The 17875-nt window shown below is 43.5% G+C and overlaps 1 protein-coding gene and 1 long non-coding RNA gene across 2 annotated transcripts in view; one reads left to right on the top strand and one right to left on the bottom strand.

Annotated features, from left to right (window-relative positions):
* Window positions 1-17239, bottom strand: part of ADTRP (androgen dependent TFPI regulating protein) — a 33587-nt gene extending 16348 nt beyond the window's left edge. The window contains exons 1-3 of the mRNA XM_009475429.2: window positions 17087-17239; window positions 8342-8476; window positions 6778-6879 (exon numbers count right to left, since the gene is read on the bottom strand). Coding sequence (XP_009473704.1) covers window positions 6778-6879; window positions 8342-8476; window positions 17087-17239 — 390 coding nt within the window. The remainder of the gene's footprint in view (window positions 1-6777; window positions 6880-8341; window positions 8477-17086) is intronic.
* LOC148057493 (uncharacterized) lies at window positions 2894-8498 on the top strand. The gene is made up of 3 exons (XR_015706043.1): window positions 2894-3543; window positions 7180-7275; window positions 8331-8498. It is a non-coding gene; the product is annotated as an uncharacterized LOC148057493 (long non-coding RNA).
* Window positions 17240-17875: the final 636 nt, after the last annotated feature.

Here is a 17875-nt window from a genome sequence, read left to right on the forward strand (position 1 = left end):
ACAGTTTTGCCTCTTGCTTTAAAGAAAACTTAATAATTAAGCTCAGATTGACACAGATCAAAACATTGGCAAAAATTGCTGGAAACAGTGACTCATTTTTTATTTCAATTAACAGTTTCTCAGTTTCACATATAAACAGTGAAGCTGTCAAAAATAATTATCACAGAGGGAGAAAAAAACTATTTCACTCCAAGGTAAGGAAAATGGGCTAAAACAATAGCTGTGTGTGCTGATCAGGCTATCAATGAACTGAACTGAATCAGAGAGTTTTTACTTCGCTTGGCAGAAATCCCGCTAGTGTTTGTTTTAATGTTCTCTGAAATATTAATATATTTACTTGTCTAATAACCTCTGTTTGTTGAGAAAAGCTTTCAGCTTACAAATTTTGCAAGGACAGAAGTATTTCAAATGCCTTTTTTTTTTAAATTTACTTGTACAGTGGAAAGATAAAAGTTATGGGACTTTCAAAATTATCAGAGACCTTTTGTTAACTGATCACACCTATAATCTGAATTCTGATTCCAGACATTTGATTTAAAGATTCTCTGTGGCTCTTTTTGGCACTACTTATGATTTTTAACTTGGGTTTGGTTTCTTTGCTTTTTTCCTGGCAAACTCAGGTGAATCTGAACTAGTTATAAAATTGCAAAATTCTTTTTGTTGCTCATAAACTCTGGCATATGAATACAGGGAGAAGAAAGCTTCTTAAACGTATGCTGAACTTTATCTGATATATTGGCATATTAACTCATTTCTTGCGGAGAAGAATGAAATTATAACATTCTCCTGCTTCTTTATTTTTTGTTTCCTACCCTGTGTTGTATGTTTCCCAGGATACGTTTCAGGTTCATGAGTTTAAACTGAGATAAATAGTCCTCTCTGGATGTTATTTCTGCTGTTTGGTAAGACCATATGGAATTTTTCCTTCCCATATTTTGAGTAATTTGTGTATTTATTCAGTGTTATATCCTCGTTTTGCTGTTGAGAATATAAGTAAAAGCAAGTTTTCTCGGGCTGAGAAGACAGGGTTGGGTAGAGTTTGTGTTCAGCTGCAGGCTCCAGCCTAGCCTGAGTTTTAAGCCCATGAATAATCTCCCCAGAGCTGCTGAGATCACTCATATGCCTAACACGTGCGTCGCAGTTTGACTCGGTTTGACCCTGTTTGACTCCAGAGTGAAGGAAATGATGCCTCGGCTGACCATAGCTGTTTGTTTCTAATTCGTCTGCATTTACATACCCTCCGTGTCTGCTTTCCATTAACATGTGAGACTTTAGCGGGGGATTTTTCACAAACAGTTACCACTGGCCAAACTAAACTCCATTGGGCATAGTTGGACACCATCAAGTGCTTTTGAAAAACTGCCCGTGTTTCTCCTTTCAGACAAATTCCCTGCAGAGCTTGTGTGCTGACAACCACGCGTGGCCGATACTCACGCTTGTATCTTCTCTGTCGGTACATTACCACAAAGAAAAAGTAAAAACCCTCTTTCGTGCTGTTTTATGAGGCTCACAAAGCCAGTGTTCATCGGTTGACCCTTGAGGTGTTTACTCAGTTATTCGGCTCTTTGTTGGGAAACGTCCTCTTGTCTATGGAAATTTCCTTGGGTTGGATGCTTTCACAAACAATTACAGCCTGAATTATCTGAGCATAATAAAACTAAATGGCTTCCTGTCACCACAACCTCTATTTAGTTTTCTACTCCTCATAATTTTCTGAACCTCTGTATGCTCTCTCCTTTCTTGGCTTCCTTTTGGAACAAATTCCCTCTTCTGATTTATTTTGCTATGGTACTGTCTTCATTCAAATGCCTCCTTTAAAATTTTCTTTTGTAATCTGTCCTTATACATTTTTCTTCCCCTCTTAACCTCTCTTTATTTTTCAGGGTGGGAGGGGCTTAAGCATTATTGTTCACTTTATTTCTTTAACTAATACATCGCCATATTTAGTTAAAGAAATAATTCTCTCTTAGAGTTACTACCTGTCTTTTATATTCTCAGCCATCGGTGCATTTTCAGGGAACCACAGATTTATTTTATGGATAGAGCGGGAGGCACAAGGAGTCCTGTTACTGAGCAGGTGTGGTGACAAATCAGTCAGGAAGCTATTGCTCAATTTAACTCCAGCAGCACTCCCCTCTGAACTGTCGGCTACTATCTGTTTTTGCCCTTCCCAGGTCCGTTCATGCTCATCTGAAAAGCAACATTATTTTTTTTCTGCTCTTCCTGAGACGTGTAGGTAGTTTGGGAGCGTTAGTGTGAAAAATGGATGAAACATCAGACCAATTGCATGAGCAAAGGTATAAGAGCTTCAGAGATAACATTTCCGCATGCACGCATGCATTTTTGGAAATAAGGCCCTGGCTGAATATCCTGTTGCTTACTAGCAAATGTTTTGTCTCCGTGTCAATGCCAGAATTTTAATTGCATTTCTGCCTGACATTAGATATGTAGTCTAAGAAACTGATGTTGCACTGCAGCTGGAAGCTGACATGAGACCGAAGTGACACATCCTTCGCTGTAGAATATTTGTCTCCAGCTGTTCCTTCGCGGGGTGGGTTACAGAGGCGGCACCTGTGCACGCCGGGGTAGCAGCGGCCAGGGAGGATTCCCTGCCATAACATTTGTCTGTGAAACACATACTTTCTCCCTGAGGAAATGAGCTTATGTCAACAAAAATGGAAACTTCAAAAATATATATATGTGGTTCTGGGAAAAGCTAAGCATCTTTGCTCTTAAATGTGTGGGGTGATTAATTTCCTGTGCCATATCCCTCTCACACACATTCTTCTTCTTTGCCAAAAGCTGAATGTAATTGGAAGCCTATGAATGTCCATAGTTGCCAGACAGCTTAAAATTGAGATACTGTGAAATGCAAACAAATGGAAATGTTTCTCTCTTGTGTAAATATGCATGAATTATTAAGCATTAAATACCAATTGCAAGGAGAATCATTTAAGATGGTCAAAGATGATCCTGAGCTGGTTCTTGTGTACACACCTGGAGCAGGAGTCCAGTTAGAGTGGCCTGGACAAGCGGGTTCTGCTCCACACACTGATTTTGCACCCCCTTGGTAGGTAAGTGTTGCAGCAGCTTCCTAAAATAGCTGTAGAAAGATATAATCCTTCACATAGATGCCCTCGCATAGGAGTAAGAGCAATTTGTATTCATATAACTTATTTTCTTTTCCAGACAGAAGTAAATCATACTGATCCAAAATAACATTTCTGTTGATGTAGTTGTGTCCACACTAGGGAAGGTAACGGTTTAGCTAGGTGAGCAGAACACAAGCAGCTTGTAGATACCAAGAAGCTCCAAGAAGAGGGGGGACATGGCGAGTCTTGCTGGTATTCTTACTGTCAGGGCATCAGTGGCTTGCTTCAGTGAAAGAAAATTACTTGTGTGCACCCAGGCTGTTCTTTCACTCCCTTGCATTTTCCTCTTACATTCAGATACTGCTTAATTACATCGGGGCAAAATGCAAAGGAGCTTGAGAGGCTCAGGCCAAGTGGGGGTCTGTCGTCATCTTTGCTGAAAGTCTGCCAGGTAAGCCATTTTTCTTCTGTGCCTCCATTTACCATCCCTCCTTTTTTATTCTTAGTTATTTAGCTTGCAAGGTCTTCAGAACATGCACAGTTTATGACTATATGTGTCAGTAAAGTACCCAGGACGCTAAAATGCTGATTTTTGTCAAGGTGAGAGGGTAACATGGCTACAGATTAAATTAGGAAAAGAGATGGCTAAACTAAACTTAGCTGCAGCCTGAAAATAAAGAAAAATTGTGCTTTTTACAAGAAAATTTGCATTTTACAAGAACTGTGCCTTACAGACTGAAAATATAAACCTCCTTTACAAAAAGGCAATTGTACCATTCCCATTTTTGTGAACACATCTGGTCAATGTTGATGTGTATCTTTTCTTTTGTTATAGATTAAAATGTTTTTGACTGATCTCTTCTGACCCGCCATTGCCCCTCTTTGTTTAGCATTCAATTCTGTAAGCCCCTTCAAAATTAGCATTCCCCTATACTGCCATTAAGTTGAATAATACATGCATATGATTTAATCCAAGCTGTCTCCAGCAGTTAGTCGCCTTCTGGAGAGTATCCAGATGTTGCTCGAAAAGGGATGACTGCGAAAGAAATAAACAATTTCACTTGACAAATTGGCCAGCATATCTTTTGTCTCAGCCATCTTCCGCTTCAAAAATCTTGTTCAAATAAAATAATTGTGCTTGAGACGTAAGTAGGGTTTTTTTTTTTTTTTTCATCCATGAAGCTCAAAGGCTTGTATAAAGATGGTAAAACATAATTATCCCAGGCAAACAGAAGTGGAAACTGAGGCGCAGCCCTTGGGTTAAACTCAGTAGAAAGGCAAAGAGAGAAACCCAGGTAGTCTGGAGTATTTGGCCTTCTTCAAATATTAGCAAGATTCCTTTCTGCGTTAGCCGTCCTTTCTCCAAAACAGAAAATGTTTATACTCAGAGTGCAAAAACATGCCTAAAATGTAACGCTCTCTGTACGACTCCGGGCTACCAGGTGGGCAACGACACTTTCCTACTGTAAGAGCAGTAAATGTGAGAAAAATAAATGACTAGTTCATTTTTGCAAGGAAGGTGCTGCAGCATCACCGTGAACTCAAGGAGCCTGGTATTCCTGAAGTGGTTTTGCATGATTATTTTTTGGGTTTGCTCTTCAGTTACATAACAACATATGCTTTCCCTATTTACAACGTTAAAATAGACCGAGATGAAAAAAAAGTACTCCCACTGCAAATGATATGGCACTGACGTCTACTACTGATACACCGATGTCTTTTTCCACCAAAGCCAGCTAGATGCTGCCTCAATCTGCCATGAAATGTCTGTAATCTCAGAGCCATAAAGTATAGCAACGTGCAAGGAAACGAACCCAAAGAAAAAGCGTCTGCTTGGCAATCAGCACTTGGAGATTGTCCCTTAAAGTGTCGGTAGCTCCCTGGATCTTTCTAGTGTTCCCAGCGGATATTTTAGGTTGGAAGAAAGAAATGCCTCAGCTAAGCCCGGAGGCACCTGTTGGAAGGTGTCGCAAAGCGTGGGGATTGTCAACAGTGGGAATCAGTCTATGCTGGTGGCAAGTGTTTTACGCTCAATAGTGACTGGAAGGAAAATTTCCCACCTAGGAACTGTCAAGCACAAGATGTCTGCAGTGTATTAAGAGCTATAGAAATAAAATACTAGGTTGTGATAGAGGTTTTCTTTATGTGAAGTTTCTCTCTCGTCAAAATAATTTTGCGGAAGGATTGTTTTCCTTTTTTAAGACCTGTTTTTGACATTTCTGAAATGGAAAAGCTTTTTGTTGTTGTCAGAATGACTCTGTTATGAAATGTAGATGTAGGTAGGGTAAGAAAGAAGTTATAACGAGTATGTTTGAGGGATTCCTGCAAAGAGTTCTTGCACATGAAATAAAAATGTACATTCTAGCACCTCTCAACCTTCCCATGTCATAAACGAATGCGGAAATGGAAAGGGCAAATTCTCAGCTGTGGGCCGGGATTAAAACAAGCAGCAAAGCCCACCTCCTCTCAGCTCTACCCTGTGCCCTCCCCTTCCCCAGCACCTCCACTACCATGAACATTTTAAACTTCAACCAGTCGTCCATACCACATCCCAGACCTGAAACCAGCATGATGCTGAGGACACAAGGAATCTTTCTTTTTGGTGGACGATGGTTTTGAGAGAGAACGAGGCCCGTTTGCATCTGTGCGGAGGTTTGGACAGCCACGTAGAGGCCCTGGTGGAGATGAATTGGTGGGCAGAGAGCAGGTGACAAGGTTAAAAGTGCATGATGACTGTAGTTTATCACTCAGATATCAGTAATGCGGACATGCCTCTGTGTGTTTGGATTCCAGGCACAGGTATTTGAATACGCCTGTCTAAATCAAGTGGCTGTTCAAAACCTTTAGCAAGCGCCCTCAGCCAGAAACCCTGAGGCCTCCCGCATTTACCTTCAACACGCATCGGGAACTGCTGCAGTGGGTTGCAAAGCGTTGTGCTTAAGAAATCAAGTCTGGAGAGAAATGAGTCTTCTGTGCGATTATTTCATACTTTTTGGCTTCTCTGATTCAGTCTAGCGCTGAACCTCTCCCTTCTCTCCCCCTTCCCATTAGCCCCACGGGGCCTCCCTGACCTTACAATCCACCCACGGTTTGCATGTTACTGTCAGCCTCCTTTCACTTGACTGATGAGAAATATGTGATTATTCAACACATCATAAAAACAGCCAGAGCAAATGAAGGAGAAATCTGGAAAGTATTTATAGAAAATCTGTAAACAATCATTGCAATTCAGCTATTCAAAGCTGTGCACACATTAGCTTATTAGCTGTAGAGCTGTCAGATGTTCTTTGGTTCTTTCACCTTTTTTAAAAATTAAGAACTGCTTTGTTATGCTCCCAGCCATTTTGTATTTCATAGACTTCTGTTTGCAGAAACAATTTATTTTTTGAGTTGCAATAACAGAGAAGAGGTTTTTTTTTCCTTATGACTATGCATCATTTCATTGACTTCAGAGGTCTGACCAATTCACTGATATTCCTTGTGTGCTAAAAGGCTTCTTGAGGTGACTTCAAGCACATACATCTGTTCGCTGTGTATAGCTCAACATCAGATTCAGATAAGTAGGAAGGAGGAGGTGAGAAAGAAGAAGCCGTGAAACTCTTCTGGAAAGCGACACAATGCAACGGTGGGACACGCGTTGCAAAGCCTCTCTTCGCTGCAAGAGGCAGGGGTGTTTCTTACTCACCATTGCGTGATTTAACCAGACTGGGATGATTCCATCAAGGCTTTTGGGGTAAACCAGCTCTCGATTGTAGGTATACAGTGTCCAAAAGGATATAGACACAAACTGGAATCAAAATACAAAATGAAAGAAATTTCAAAATGAAAGACAAACATAATAATTGATAGAATTTGGCTAGTGCTTTCATTTCTGAGAAGGCAAAACATCTCCTACATGAAAAATGGTGATATTGGCAGATAAACTCACTTATCTCACGTTACAACATACGGAAAGGAATTTACTCTGAGGTGCAGCGTTCTGTGTTGACACTGTGAGAAAAACCTCCTTTATAAACTGCCAACACTGACATTTTCTGTGGAATACTAGATTAGCTTTAAAATTCTTTTTTTCTGCCCCCCCCCACAGACGGGATCTTTTGATGGTCCAGAAGTTCTCCTTGAGGGATTGGCTGTCAAGCCACAGCATTTGTTCTGATCGGCAACAAAGTAAAAACAGATCTTGGTAAGACAATTCACATAAAACTTACCCTTATCTTCACAATTCATAAGCCTAATTCCTAAACTGCAGGTGCAAGCTGCACTGCGGGCGCCCATTTTTTTCCCCAGCAGAGGAGGATTTACAGCAAGAGAACTTAACTGGAGGAAATGAACCCTGGTCTCAGATACTGATACCTGGAAGCTGATTTGCACTTTTTTGGCCTGGCTTTGTATTTGAGCACACTTTGTGCTTGGGGTTGGACATAAGGGGGGTGAGATGCTGGAAGAATGAGGCTACCCTGTGCCTCTGTCCTGCGGGCACGGTGGGGATGCCTGGGGGGATATGACAGCAGCATCGTGAATACTGCTGTGCAGGGAAGATAAATTAGCCAGTCTCTCTGTCTCCATCCCTGGCAGGACTTTTTTAGTGAGCCAGCTGGCTGAGCTGCTTGGGGACCAGATTTAAGCAGTGCTTCTCAGCCCTTTGAGATTCAGAGGTGGCTGCAGGCTTCACGCACACAGAGCGGTACCTACCCGTATAAGTAACCCATCGGTTCCCATTCAACCCACAGCACCAGATAAATGGCATTTCAATAAACAGCATTGTCTGTGAGGGAGTAGGTGATCCGTGGTGAATCCGACATAGACTATGACTATAATTCTTATCCTGTGAATTTGTTTCTCTCCAGTGCTTATTTAAAGCCACACCGGAGTCAGAGAAGGAGATGTGAGATTTTGCTGCCTCTTAGGTACCCTCTCATGTCCTTCTGGCCTGTACTGCCCTTTAGAGAAATGCCTTAAGTAAGTCAATAAATCTACAGCTATTTGGACTGTGAGATTAATGGAGAGGTTACACCTCATTCACCCTTTAGGGTCAATCTCTGTTCGCTTGGGGACAGCAACCCTAAAGTTTGTGCTTTGCATTCAACCATGAGAGGCTCAGCACTGTTTCTTCTTCTAAATGGTCCAAATCCATTTTCAAATGGTAAAAGAAAGCCTACAGTTCTTATCTATTTTATACATGTGCATGTTATGCTATACACCCCTAATCATTTATGCAAACATTATTTTTACATACAGAGGTTACTTACTGTGGACACTGGGAAAGCCAGGACACTGAAAAGAAGGTCTCTGCTGGAAATCATGCACTTAGCACATCGCAGTTTTTTAATTAGTCTCAACACATCAGCCAGGAAGGACACCCCATAGAAGACAGCCTGCAAAACCTAAAGTAATTACACCTAATGAGGGAAAATAATCCAGCTTTCATTAGCACGTTCCTCAATGAACTCTGTTCTTGCTCTTCAGGGAGCTGTTTTGTTCGTGAGCTGCAAGCCTGCGTGAGGGAAATAGCTGTTGGCTAAATCTTTTTTACTCACTGAAACTGATTAAATAAAGTTGTTCAGGAAATAACTTTAACAGTATCTCAGTATATTTATCAGTATATTTAATAGACTAAACAGAGATGTGTGATGTGATTCAGACGGGAGAGGTGGAAGGACATGTTGAAAGCCAGCTGCTTCACACTTCCTATGTTAATTGTTACATTCAATGTATCTGAGCAGGAGCAGGAGAGAACAAAATACGCCAGGAAATGTTTCCTGTAAAGCAATTGCAAGATAGCTTCTCCCGCCATTTAGCCAACACAGGGCCTGCTTTCCGCAGACTCACGGTGCAGTTGATCTCAGTGCCAAGTAGCTCAAAATGCTCTAACACGAGAATTAGGTGCAGAAGTTATCAAAACCAGAACCTCTTTTGCTGACCTCAGAGGGATTCAGGAAAGGATTTCAAGTGCATGGAAGCAGTGATCCAGGCTTCACTAACTAAAGCTGCGTAAGTTAAACTATTTATAACTAATGAATTTTGGAGTTGGGGGGGTGTTTTCGTTTGTTTTTTTTCTTTCTTTAAATCATTTACAAGTAATGAGGGCGGGGTTGTTTGGGGAGGGTGCTAGGAGGATTTGGTAAAGAATTAGGGAAGTGCACAGTGACAAAACAGAATTCCACAGATTGTGTATGAAATTGTCATGATACTGTGGTTTAAGCCAATATTGCTTTTCTTGTTACTTCGTTTTCTCTCCTAATGCTACACAGCAGATCAAGCTGAACCAGATTTGTCAGGCGCACAAAGGCAAAGCCTTGCAGAAAAATACTTCTCCCACTACTTTGCATTCAGCACTGAGTCCAGTTTAGTTCCGTTAACTCACGGGGCGGCCTCTTCTTTTTAAGGCTAGGTTGTCCCAGAGTGATGCAATACGGGAAATGCAGCCTACTGCAAACGCTGGACCAGCTAGCGATGCTTAAATGGAAAGAGGCTGTGTTGCAGCTTTCGGAATGAGATCTCTTTTGCCATGATCTTATTCTTAATCAGATATTTATTTAGAGCAAAGTGTCTGCAGTTGTGGCCAGTTACTTCATCAGTTTCTGAAGGAGCTGAGAAGGGTGGTGCTTGGGAGGGGACAGAAGTGCAATGCTTTTCCATCAGAAATTCCTTTATTGTCAAAATATCTGAGGGAAGGAGGGGACTATGATTTCACCATGCCCGTTGTCAAACATGGGTTTCTGGAAGCTTTAGTTTGCAGAGAATGAGTCTTCCTGGGGAGCAAAATGACCGTAGTTTGCATGACCAAAGCATCCTTCCCGTTATCCACAACCATCCCCATCCATTTTGTGGCCTCCCAGCAAAGGGAAAAGATACATCCTTCCTTCCCTATCCTTTCCGCAGTCCAGATGGTCACCACAGTAGACTGCAGCCAGGTGCCACTGGTGGAGTGTCCCCCCTCCCTGCGCAGACCCACAGCGGTGGAGGTAGGGAAGTGCTGACGCAGGCTGCGTGACTGGCCCGGGGTCACCCAGGACAAGGTATTGGAGGTCGTGCACCACCCAGTTCAGCTGCAAAGCTCCGTGTTTCCTTTCAAGAGCATGGGGTGAACAGCCACATTTTTACATAAAAAAAACCCAGCAGCTTCATCAGAACCCACATATGGTTTTGTTCAATTCTGAGGCACCCAAACCAGCTCTTCTAAATGTGGTTTTCTCTCCCTCTCTCCCCTTTATGACAATTAGACTCTATAACTGCAGGCACAATTTCAGTCAGTAGGGATTCAGCCCTCCAAGTCATGGGTCTAGTTTAGAAAAGTCCGTACTGGGGCGCAGCGTACTTAGACCCAAGCACATGTTCAACCCAAACGGCTGCTCCAGTCCTTGGCCTTACCAGGACACCAAACCCAAGTCCTTGAAGAGCTAAGAAAAGCTTGATAATAAACAGAAGCTCTTGTTACACCCTGTAGAGTCAGCAGTAACTTTCTGTAAAAAACATGAAAAATTAACATGAGGGTGGTGACAGTCTGGTGACACATGGTGACTAATTGCCAATAAAGCAATTAGGGAGAGGCCTGGTTCCCAGAGGATGGGGCTATTATTATCTTGTTCATGGTCAGCCTTACATTAATCATAGGACAGGGATAGGCTCCTTCTTCCCCCCCCTTGCCCCCCCCCCCCCCTTCAAAATTCACTAAAACAAACATTTCTGAAAAGAAACAGTCCCACAAAGGCCACATTCTCAGCCTGGTAAATATTCTGTCCTGTGCAGGGGAGGACAATGTTATCTACTGTATGGAAAACGCTTATCTGAATCTATAACCTGACCCTTTTCTCTGGCTGAACATGGAGAAGAACAACTCCTGAAGAAGTCTGAACTCAGTCTCAGGAGCTTGTTTTTGTGCTTGCTCATAGCTCTACCCTTGTCTGTCACTGTGGGTTCAAAAGAGTTTCAGTCAGTTTGTGATCACCCTGTATTTCCAGGAGTAATGGTAGAATATACAAGTAATTTTCAAGCCAGAAAACTGAACCTCGCTGGAACCACCCCTCCTAACGCTCAGTCTGGCAGGGTGCACTGCCAGTAGACTCGAGTCAGAGCTCCAAACCTGTGCTCTTCCAGGCTTATTCCTGTAAGAAAGGTGCATCCTAATCTCACAGCCCTTCACTAATGGGAAAATGTTGACATTAAAAAAAAAAAGGGACATGAAAACATCAAATTATTCCAGATGTCCCGTGAATTTCCCAAACAGCAGTGCTGGCTCTCACAAATCCATTGTAGCTGCTCATGGAATATAGATCCGCTGGCTGTAAATAAAGAGAATCCCCTAAAGTATTCCCACATGAACAGAAGGAAGACTGGAAGCATTCAGAAAGCTAATGATTAACCCAAAGATGAGAATATGGATACGATTATCCCTGTTGGAGAGATGCTGCTTCCCTCTCGAGACCCCGCAGAGCTCCATGGCGCTAGGTGCTGTAGAAATGCTTAATTTGGCCAGATCGATTTTCCAAACTGAGAGTCACAGTGACAAAGACAAACCTTAATTTTTATCTGCTGCAGTGATCAAAGGGGTGTTTCTGTTTAACTGACCTGACATGATTTACTTTCGCGTATAAGATCTAGCCATATGTGTAGGTTGAAATCTCCAACTAGTGCAAATAAATCGGGCTCCAAGCTCTGCCCTTAAGGGGGGATAAATCCAATATTCTGAGTAGGCTATTAGACATAACAGTCAACATTTAGTGTAGACACACATCCATTCAAATGATAGCGACTTGGAAAATATGTATACTAAATACTGGGTCTATTTTGAAATAAATAAAAAACAGGTTTCAGGAGAATTGGAAAGTATTTCAATTATGAGGGACAAAAGCGTAAGGAGTAAAATGGGGTAGGAATGCAATTAATAGTTTTTAAAGGTGCAGTGTGCTCATTATGCAATGATTTACTAATAGATTTACAGCAGTGAGCAGATTTTTATGAGCTCGGATATTTCAGGCAATGAATGATTCAGCTTGTACTGTTTTGTGCCACAGAGAAATGAATACAAAACTGTTTTTATCTGTCATTTCTGCTCAGTCAATAATCGGTCAATGAACTCCTTTCATACAAAATCCACTTATCTTTTTTTTTTCCCCCCTACAAAAATATTTCCTTTCTGAATCTTGATTGCTATGATCATTAACTAGATAAATGAATCTGAAGTAACGTCAGAGCTGTAGCTCTCTTGGGAGAGCCACATGATTAGCGAGGAATTGAATGAAGTGCTAAAAGAGGGTCATATCTAGAAGAAATTCTTCCAGCATCCCTCTAGCAGAGCTAGGAGTCAAGCTGCATTTCCATCCCTGGAAAATGTCACGTTTCCCAGTATTTCCATTTAGGATCAGAGCGAGCCGGCCACAGCAGCTTTCCACAGAAGGAAATTTTAAAATGCAATTCCAAAGAGCTAAGAGGAATTTTGGGGGTAAAATTTCCAAGCGATTCAGCCAGCTGGTGCCAGAAACCAGGCAATCACAGCCTGGCAGGAGACCAGCAGAAGAGCTGGACAAGCGCTCTGCATGCCTGGCTCTGGGGAAGCCTCCAAGGCACTGCCCAGCCCTGCCCAGTGCGGCAGCTCCACGGAACCAGCACAGCCCAGTGGGAAGCTTTTTGCCTGCTCTTCTTCCCCAGGACCGTACCTCCCGGCATCCCGAGGCATTTCCTGGGACTACTTCCAAAGGTGCAGAAATGTAGCACCTTGGGTGTGCACCTGATGGACGTCTGTGGTTGACAGCCACCTCTCATTCCTTGATGTCCCTCAGCAGCAACAGGGAGTGGTTTAATGCCAAACCATGGGACAACTCTTCTAGGTCCTGTGGAGCCCCACAGGGAGCTCCACGGCCCCCTGGGCCATACTGTCTTCTCACCTTCTTTCTCTCTTATACAGCAGCTCAGGAAGCTTTTGCCACCTGGAGATACCAACAAACACTGTCCAGATCAATGAGAGAATGGGGGATGAGGGCATTTCTCTCCCTGTGCCCCCTTCCCTTTTTGGCAATCCTTTCTTGAAAAAAACCATATCTCTCTAGAAGGACTACCGGCCATGAAGGAGTAATTTTGCACACCCTGCCCCATTGCCACATTTTCTGTGTGAGAGACAGGCAACATCTTGAGCCCAAACCATCTCCCTGTTGGCTGACAGCTCCATTTTAGCATCAGGATCAGTTCAATAAGTGGTTAAAAGATGCGAGACAAAGGACTGGAGAAGTGGAGCAAGGGCCCCTGCTCACAGAGATTTAATGAGACCTGAGCTGTTCAGCAGATCCGTAAATGAGCTGGGGAAGAGAGCAAACACTGAGATGGTAAAGCTTTGTAAATCTTTTTTTTTTTTTTTCTCTACAAAGTGAAGCCTGACTGCAAAATTGCCAAAGAATCTCAGGATACTGAGTGCCTGAGCAACCAAATAGCAGGCAAAAATCAGTGTTGGTAAATGCAATGATGTAATGCATTTCAGAAAAAAAGCAACTTCAATTATATATTTTTCAACAGTGGGTTCTAAACTAACTATCACCATCCAGGGAAGAAATGCTGGACTCGCTGTGGATAGCTCTCTCAAATTGCCAGCTCTTTGCTCACCAGCAATCAAAAAAGACAAATAGAGAGTTAAGAATTGTTAAGAAGAAATAAACAACAGACAAAAAAACACCTTTAGGCCACTGTATAAATCCATGCTGTGCTCATAGCTTGACCGCTGCATCCTGCCCTACTTACCCCTTCCTGAAACTAGAAACACTACTGCAAAGGGCGACAAGGATGCTTTAATGAAAGAAGCAGCCCTTTGTGAAGAGAGATGAAAACTGCCTCCCACAGCATTCTCCTGGAGAAGCTGGCTGCGCCCAGCTTGGATAAGTGCACTCTGCACTGGGTTAAAAACTGGCTGGACGGCTGGGCCCAGAGAATGGTGGTGAATGGAGTCAAATCCAGTTGGCGGCCGGTCACAAGTGGTGTTCCCCAGGGCTCAGTGTTGGGGCCAGTTCTGTTTAATATCATCTTCATTGATGACCTGGATGAGGGGATTGAGTGCACCCTCAGTAAGTTCGCAGATGACACCAAGTTGGGTGGAAGTGTCGATCTGCTGGAGGGTAGGAAGGCCCTGCAGAGGGACCTGGACAGGCTGGGTCGTTGGGCCGGGACCAACTGTATGAGATTCAACAAGGCTAAGTGCCAGCACCTGCACTTCAGTCACAACAACCCCATGCAACACTACAGGCTGAGGGAGGAGTGGCTGGAGAGCTGCCTGGCAGAAAAGAACCTGGGGGCGTTGGTTGACAGCCACCTGAACGTGAGCCAGCAGTGTGCTCAGGTGGCCAAGAGGGCCAATGGCATCCTGGCTTGTATCAGGAATAGTGCGGCCAGCAGGACCAGGGAGGTGACAGTGCCCCTGTACTCGGCACTGGTGAGGCCGCACCTCGAGTACTGTGTTCAGTTTTGGGCCCCTCACTACACGAAGGATATCGAGGTGCTGGAGCATGTCCAAAGTAGGGCAACGAAGTTGGTGAAGGGTCTAGAGCACAAGTCTTATGGGGAGCAGCTGAGGGAACTGGGGTTGTTTAGCCTGGAGAAGAGGAGGCTGAGGGGAGACCTTATTGCTCTCTACAACGACCTGAAAGGAGGCTGTAGCGAGGTGGGGGTCGGTCTCTTCTCCCAAGTAACGAGTGATAGGATGAGAGGAAGCGGCCTCAAGCTGCACCAGGGGAAGTTTAGGTTGGATATTACGAAAAACTTCCTCACTGGAGAGGTAGTCAGGCACTGGAACAGGCTGCCCAGGGAAGTGGTTGAGTCTCCATCCCTGGAGGTATTTGAAAGACAGGTAGACGTGGTGCTCGAGGACATGGTTTAGTGGTGGACTTGGCAGGGCTAGGTTAACGGTTGGACTTGATGATCTTAAGGGTCTTTTCCAACCTTAACGATTCTATGATTCTATGAAAAAGGCGCGGACTTCCAGCTTGCAGAAAAGAATAATTGAGGGGAAAATCTGGTAGAGGTCTCTAATGAGTGGCAAAGAAAAAGTGAACAGGGACAGCCAATTAAATTATAACACAGAAGCGGCATCCAATTCAGTTGTCAGGAAGCAGGTTTACACCAACAAAATGAACTGCTCTTTCACACACGGCACACTTGCCTTGTGGCACTCATTGCCACAGGCTAGGGAAGGTAGCAGAAGTAAAAACAGGTATGTTTTTCCTTTAGATAGATGAAGGGAAGGCTTTGTCTGGCTAGTAGCTACCTTGGCCTGGATTTATTTTCTGGCTGGGTTATTCAGTATGCCAGTGTGAAGGCAGAGCCATGGAAAGTTCATTTTACACATGCTCTTGTCTTGTGCAGCCTTTCCCTGATCATCCACTGCTGATCACTGAGGGAAGCTGGATGATAATTTCAATGAGTATTTCTGCATCCCAAAATACTGGGAGATGGATTACTTGCTTTCTTCTCTTGACCTCATGCTTTAGAGCTGTGTCATATACTGTGTGAAAGATCTCATTATAATGGTGCCAGGGGATGGGAGTGGAGATGCTGTTTTGCCTGCGAGTGTGGCTGATACTTTAATGGGGCCAGCTTTCCTCAAAAAACAAAGGAGAGGAGCTGGGCACACAGTCCCTTGCCTGGGACTTGACTGGTGGTGTTTTAATCTACTGACATATGTCCCAGCAGGATGAACTGAATGTTCTTAAGGTTGTTGAATCCTGACTGTTTGACCACTGGCATTTCAGAAAAATTAATTTTTAAAACATCACAAAAAGCCTAGATGGACTGATACAAAGACAACATAGTAACAAACCATACATATGCCATCCTGACTGCCCTCATCCTTCCACAGCCAGCTTGGTCACAGAAAAGGGCGCTGTGGCTCCCTGAAGCCTGGGCTCTTGTAGCCACCTCATGTGCCGTTCACCGCCTCTTGGTTGCAAATACTTCACAGAGTCACAGGATGGTTGAGGTTGGAAGGGACCCAAATTTCCCAAACCCCTGGGGGTCTCCAAAGGCCCCCCTTGGAGCTGGGGAGCCTTTAGGCTTCCATTGAACTCCACCATGGGGTGTCTCCTTCTGAAGAGCAAACGTAGAGACAAACATACCCTGGGCCAGACCTCCCACTGATATTTAACTCTGATGGTCACACAAAATGGATGAAAAGCTAACAGAGGTCCTTGTGGTCATCCTTCAGATTTGGAAGTGTCCCTGAAATTTGTCCCTTGGAGGAACCCTCTCCACAGGCCCAGTCTTTCCACCCCACTGCCATGAGTGACTGATAAAGCACTTGGACTGTGAACAAGCCTTCTTCCCCAGGGTATCTCACATGCTTTCATTTTGATTTCTATCTTGTGAAACATTAGCATATTAGGAGAACCAGAACACATTACAGTCGACGTTTTTCTGTGCACTTTTAGGAAATGCAGCAAGCAGTTGATAGCACAGTTAAAACACATCTGATAATGTCACGAGCACCTCTCTCGGCAGGCTGGAATTTCTTTCCCTCATGCTCTCAACTGGTTGTCAAACTAAGCATGTAATCTGAATGGCTAAATTAGCACCATGCTATGCTTTGTTTTACCTTTTCTGTAATTTACAGGACATAAAAGCCTATTAAAAAGTTGAAGTAAAACTCCAAGCAGCATTATAATGTATATTGAATTAAGGGTTAGATAACATGCATCAAACTTGCACATGTCCTGGCTGGACATACCCTACCTTTCTGTCCCTCTCCTCACTGATAGCTTGTCTCTTTTACAAGGAGGCAGCTAGCTGCAAAGTACTTTCTGAAAGCCAAGCAGCTCACCAGCCAATATTCTTTTTGCATAAAACCTGTGAATACATTTCACAACACAAGCATGGATCCCTACTTAGTTTTCTTTGGGGTATAAACCGTTAAAGGAAGCAGTTTAACAGCAGCAAATACACCAGCTGCATATGTCTTGAGGCACAGATGGCAGACAAACAAATAGACATATTGGTATCACTGTACAACACGATTTGCTTACCAGATTGAGGACTGTCAAATATTTCCACTGCCCACCGTAAAGGAACACTTCAGATGGCCGCTCTTCTGTTCTTATATGCAAGATTGAATAGGCGACAAAAAAATACCAGACAAAAGCAAGGCAATGGTACGTTGCGAGAGTGGAGATTTCCATGCTTTAGCTAAGAGTAAGTGATAATCGGTCCAAAAGCAGCTTTTCTCTTGAGGCCCTCGGTCGCTGTGTATGGGAAATGGCAGGGCAGGAGGGTTTACTTCGGAGCAGACTCAGGACACGTTGCCACTTCGCCCTTGTCGAAAGGAATATTCACAAGGCTGTGAACTTTGCTTCTATTTGTTTCTCTTTTCACTGTACAGATAGGCTGGAGGGGGCGAGAAGAATAGGCTTATTCCCCGGATTTAAATGCCTTGCTCAAGATTAGCACAGATTAGTTGTGGAGTTACATAAGTTTTTGGGTTTTGTTTGGATTTTTTTTTGTAAAAGTGGGGGGAGCGTTGCTGCTGATTTTGTGTAACAGGCTGTCGTGCTTTGGGTAGCAAGTGAAAACAAGCGGCATTTTCCTCGCTCGTAGCTATGGGTGCAGCCATGTCTCCAGCTCAGCTTGGGAAGTGCTCTGTGACTGTTTTTTCCTTGTACCAAAGGAAGAAGTGGGAAACAAAATGGTCTGTGAAAGAAAAACCGAGTTGATTTGTTGATAGGCTACAGAGGTGGCAAGGAAGCTGAGAGGATTCGTAGGCAAAGGTCCTTGGGGTTGAAAATCACTGTGAGCGTTGACATTTTTTTGTGGGAAAA

This window comes from Nipponia nippon, unplaced genomic scaffold, assembly GCF_047370975.1.
Source record: "Nipponia nippon isolate SJK-2023a ecotype South Korea unplaced genomic scaffold, ASM4737097v1 scaffold_1, whole genome shotgun sequence".
In the NCBI taxonomy this organism is placed as follows: domain Eukaryota; kingdom Metazoa; phylum Chordata; class Aves; order Pelecaniformes; family Threskiornithidae; genus Nipponia; species Nipponia nippon.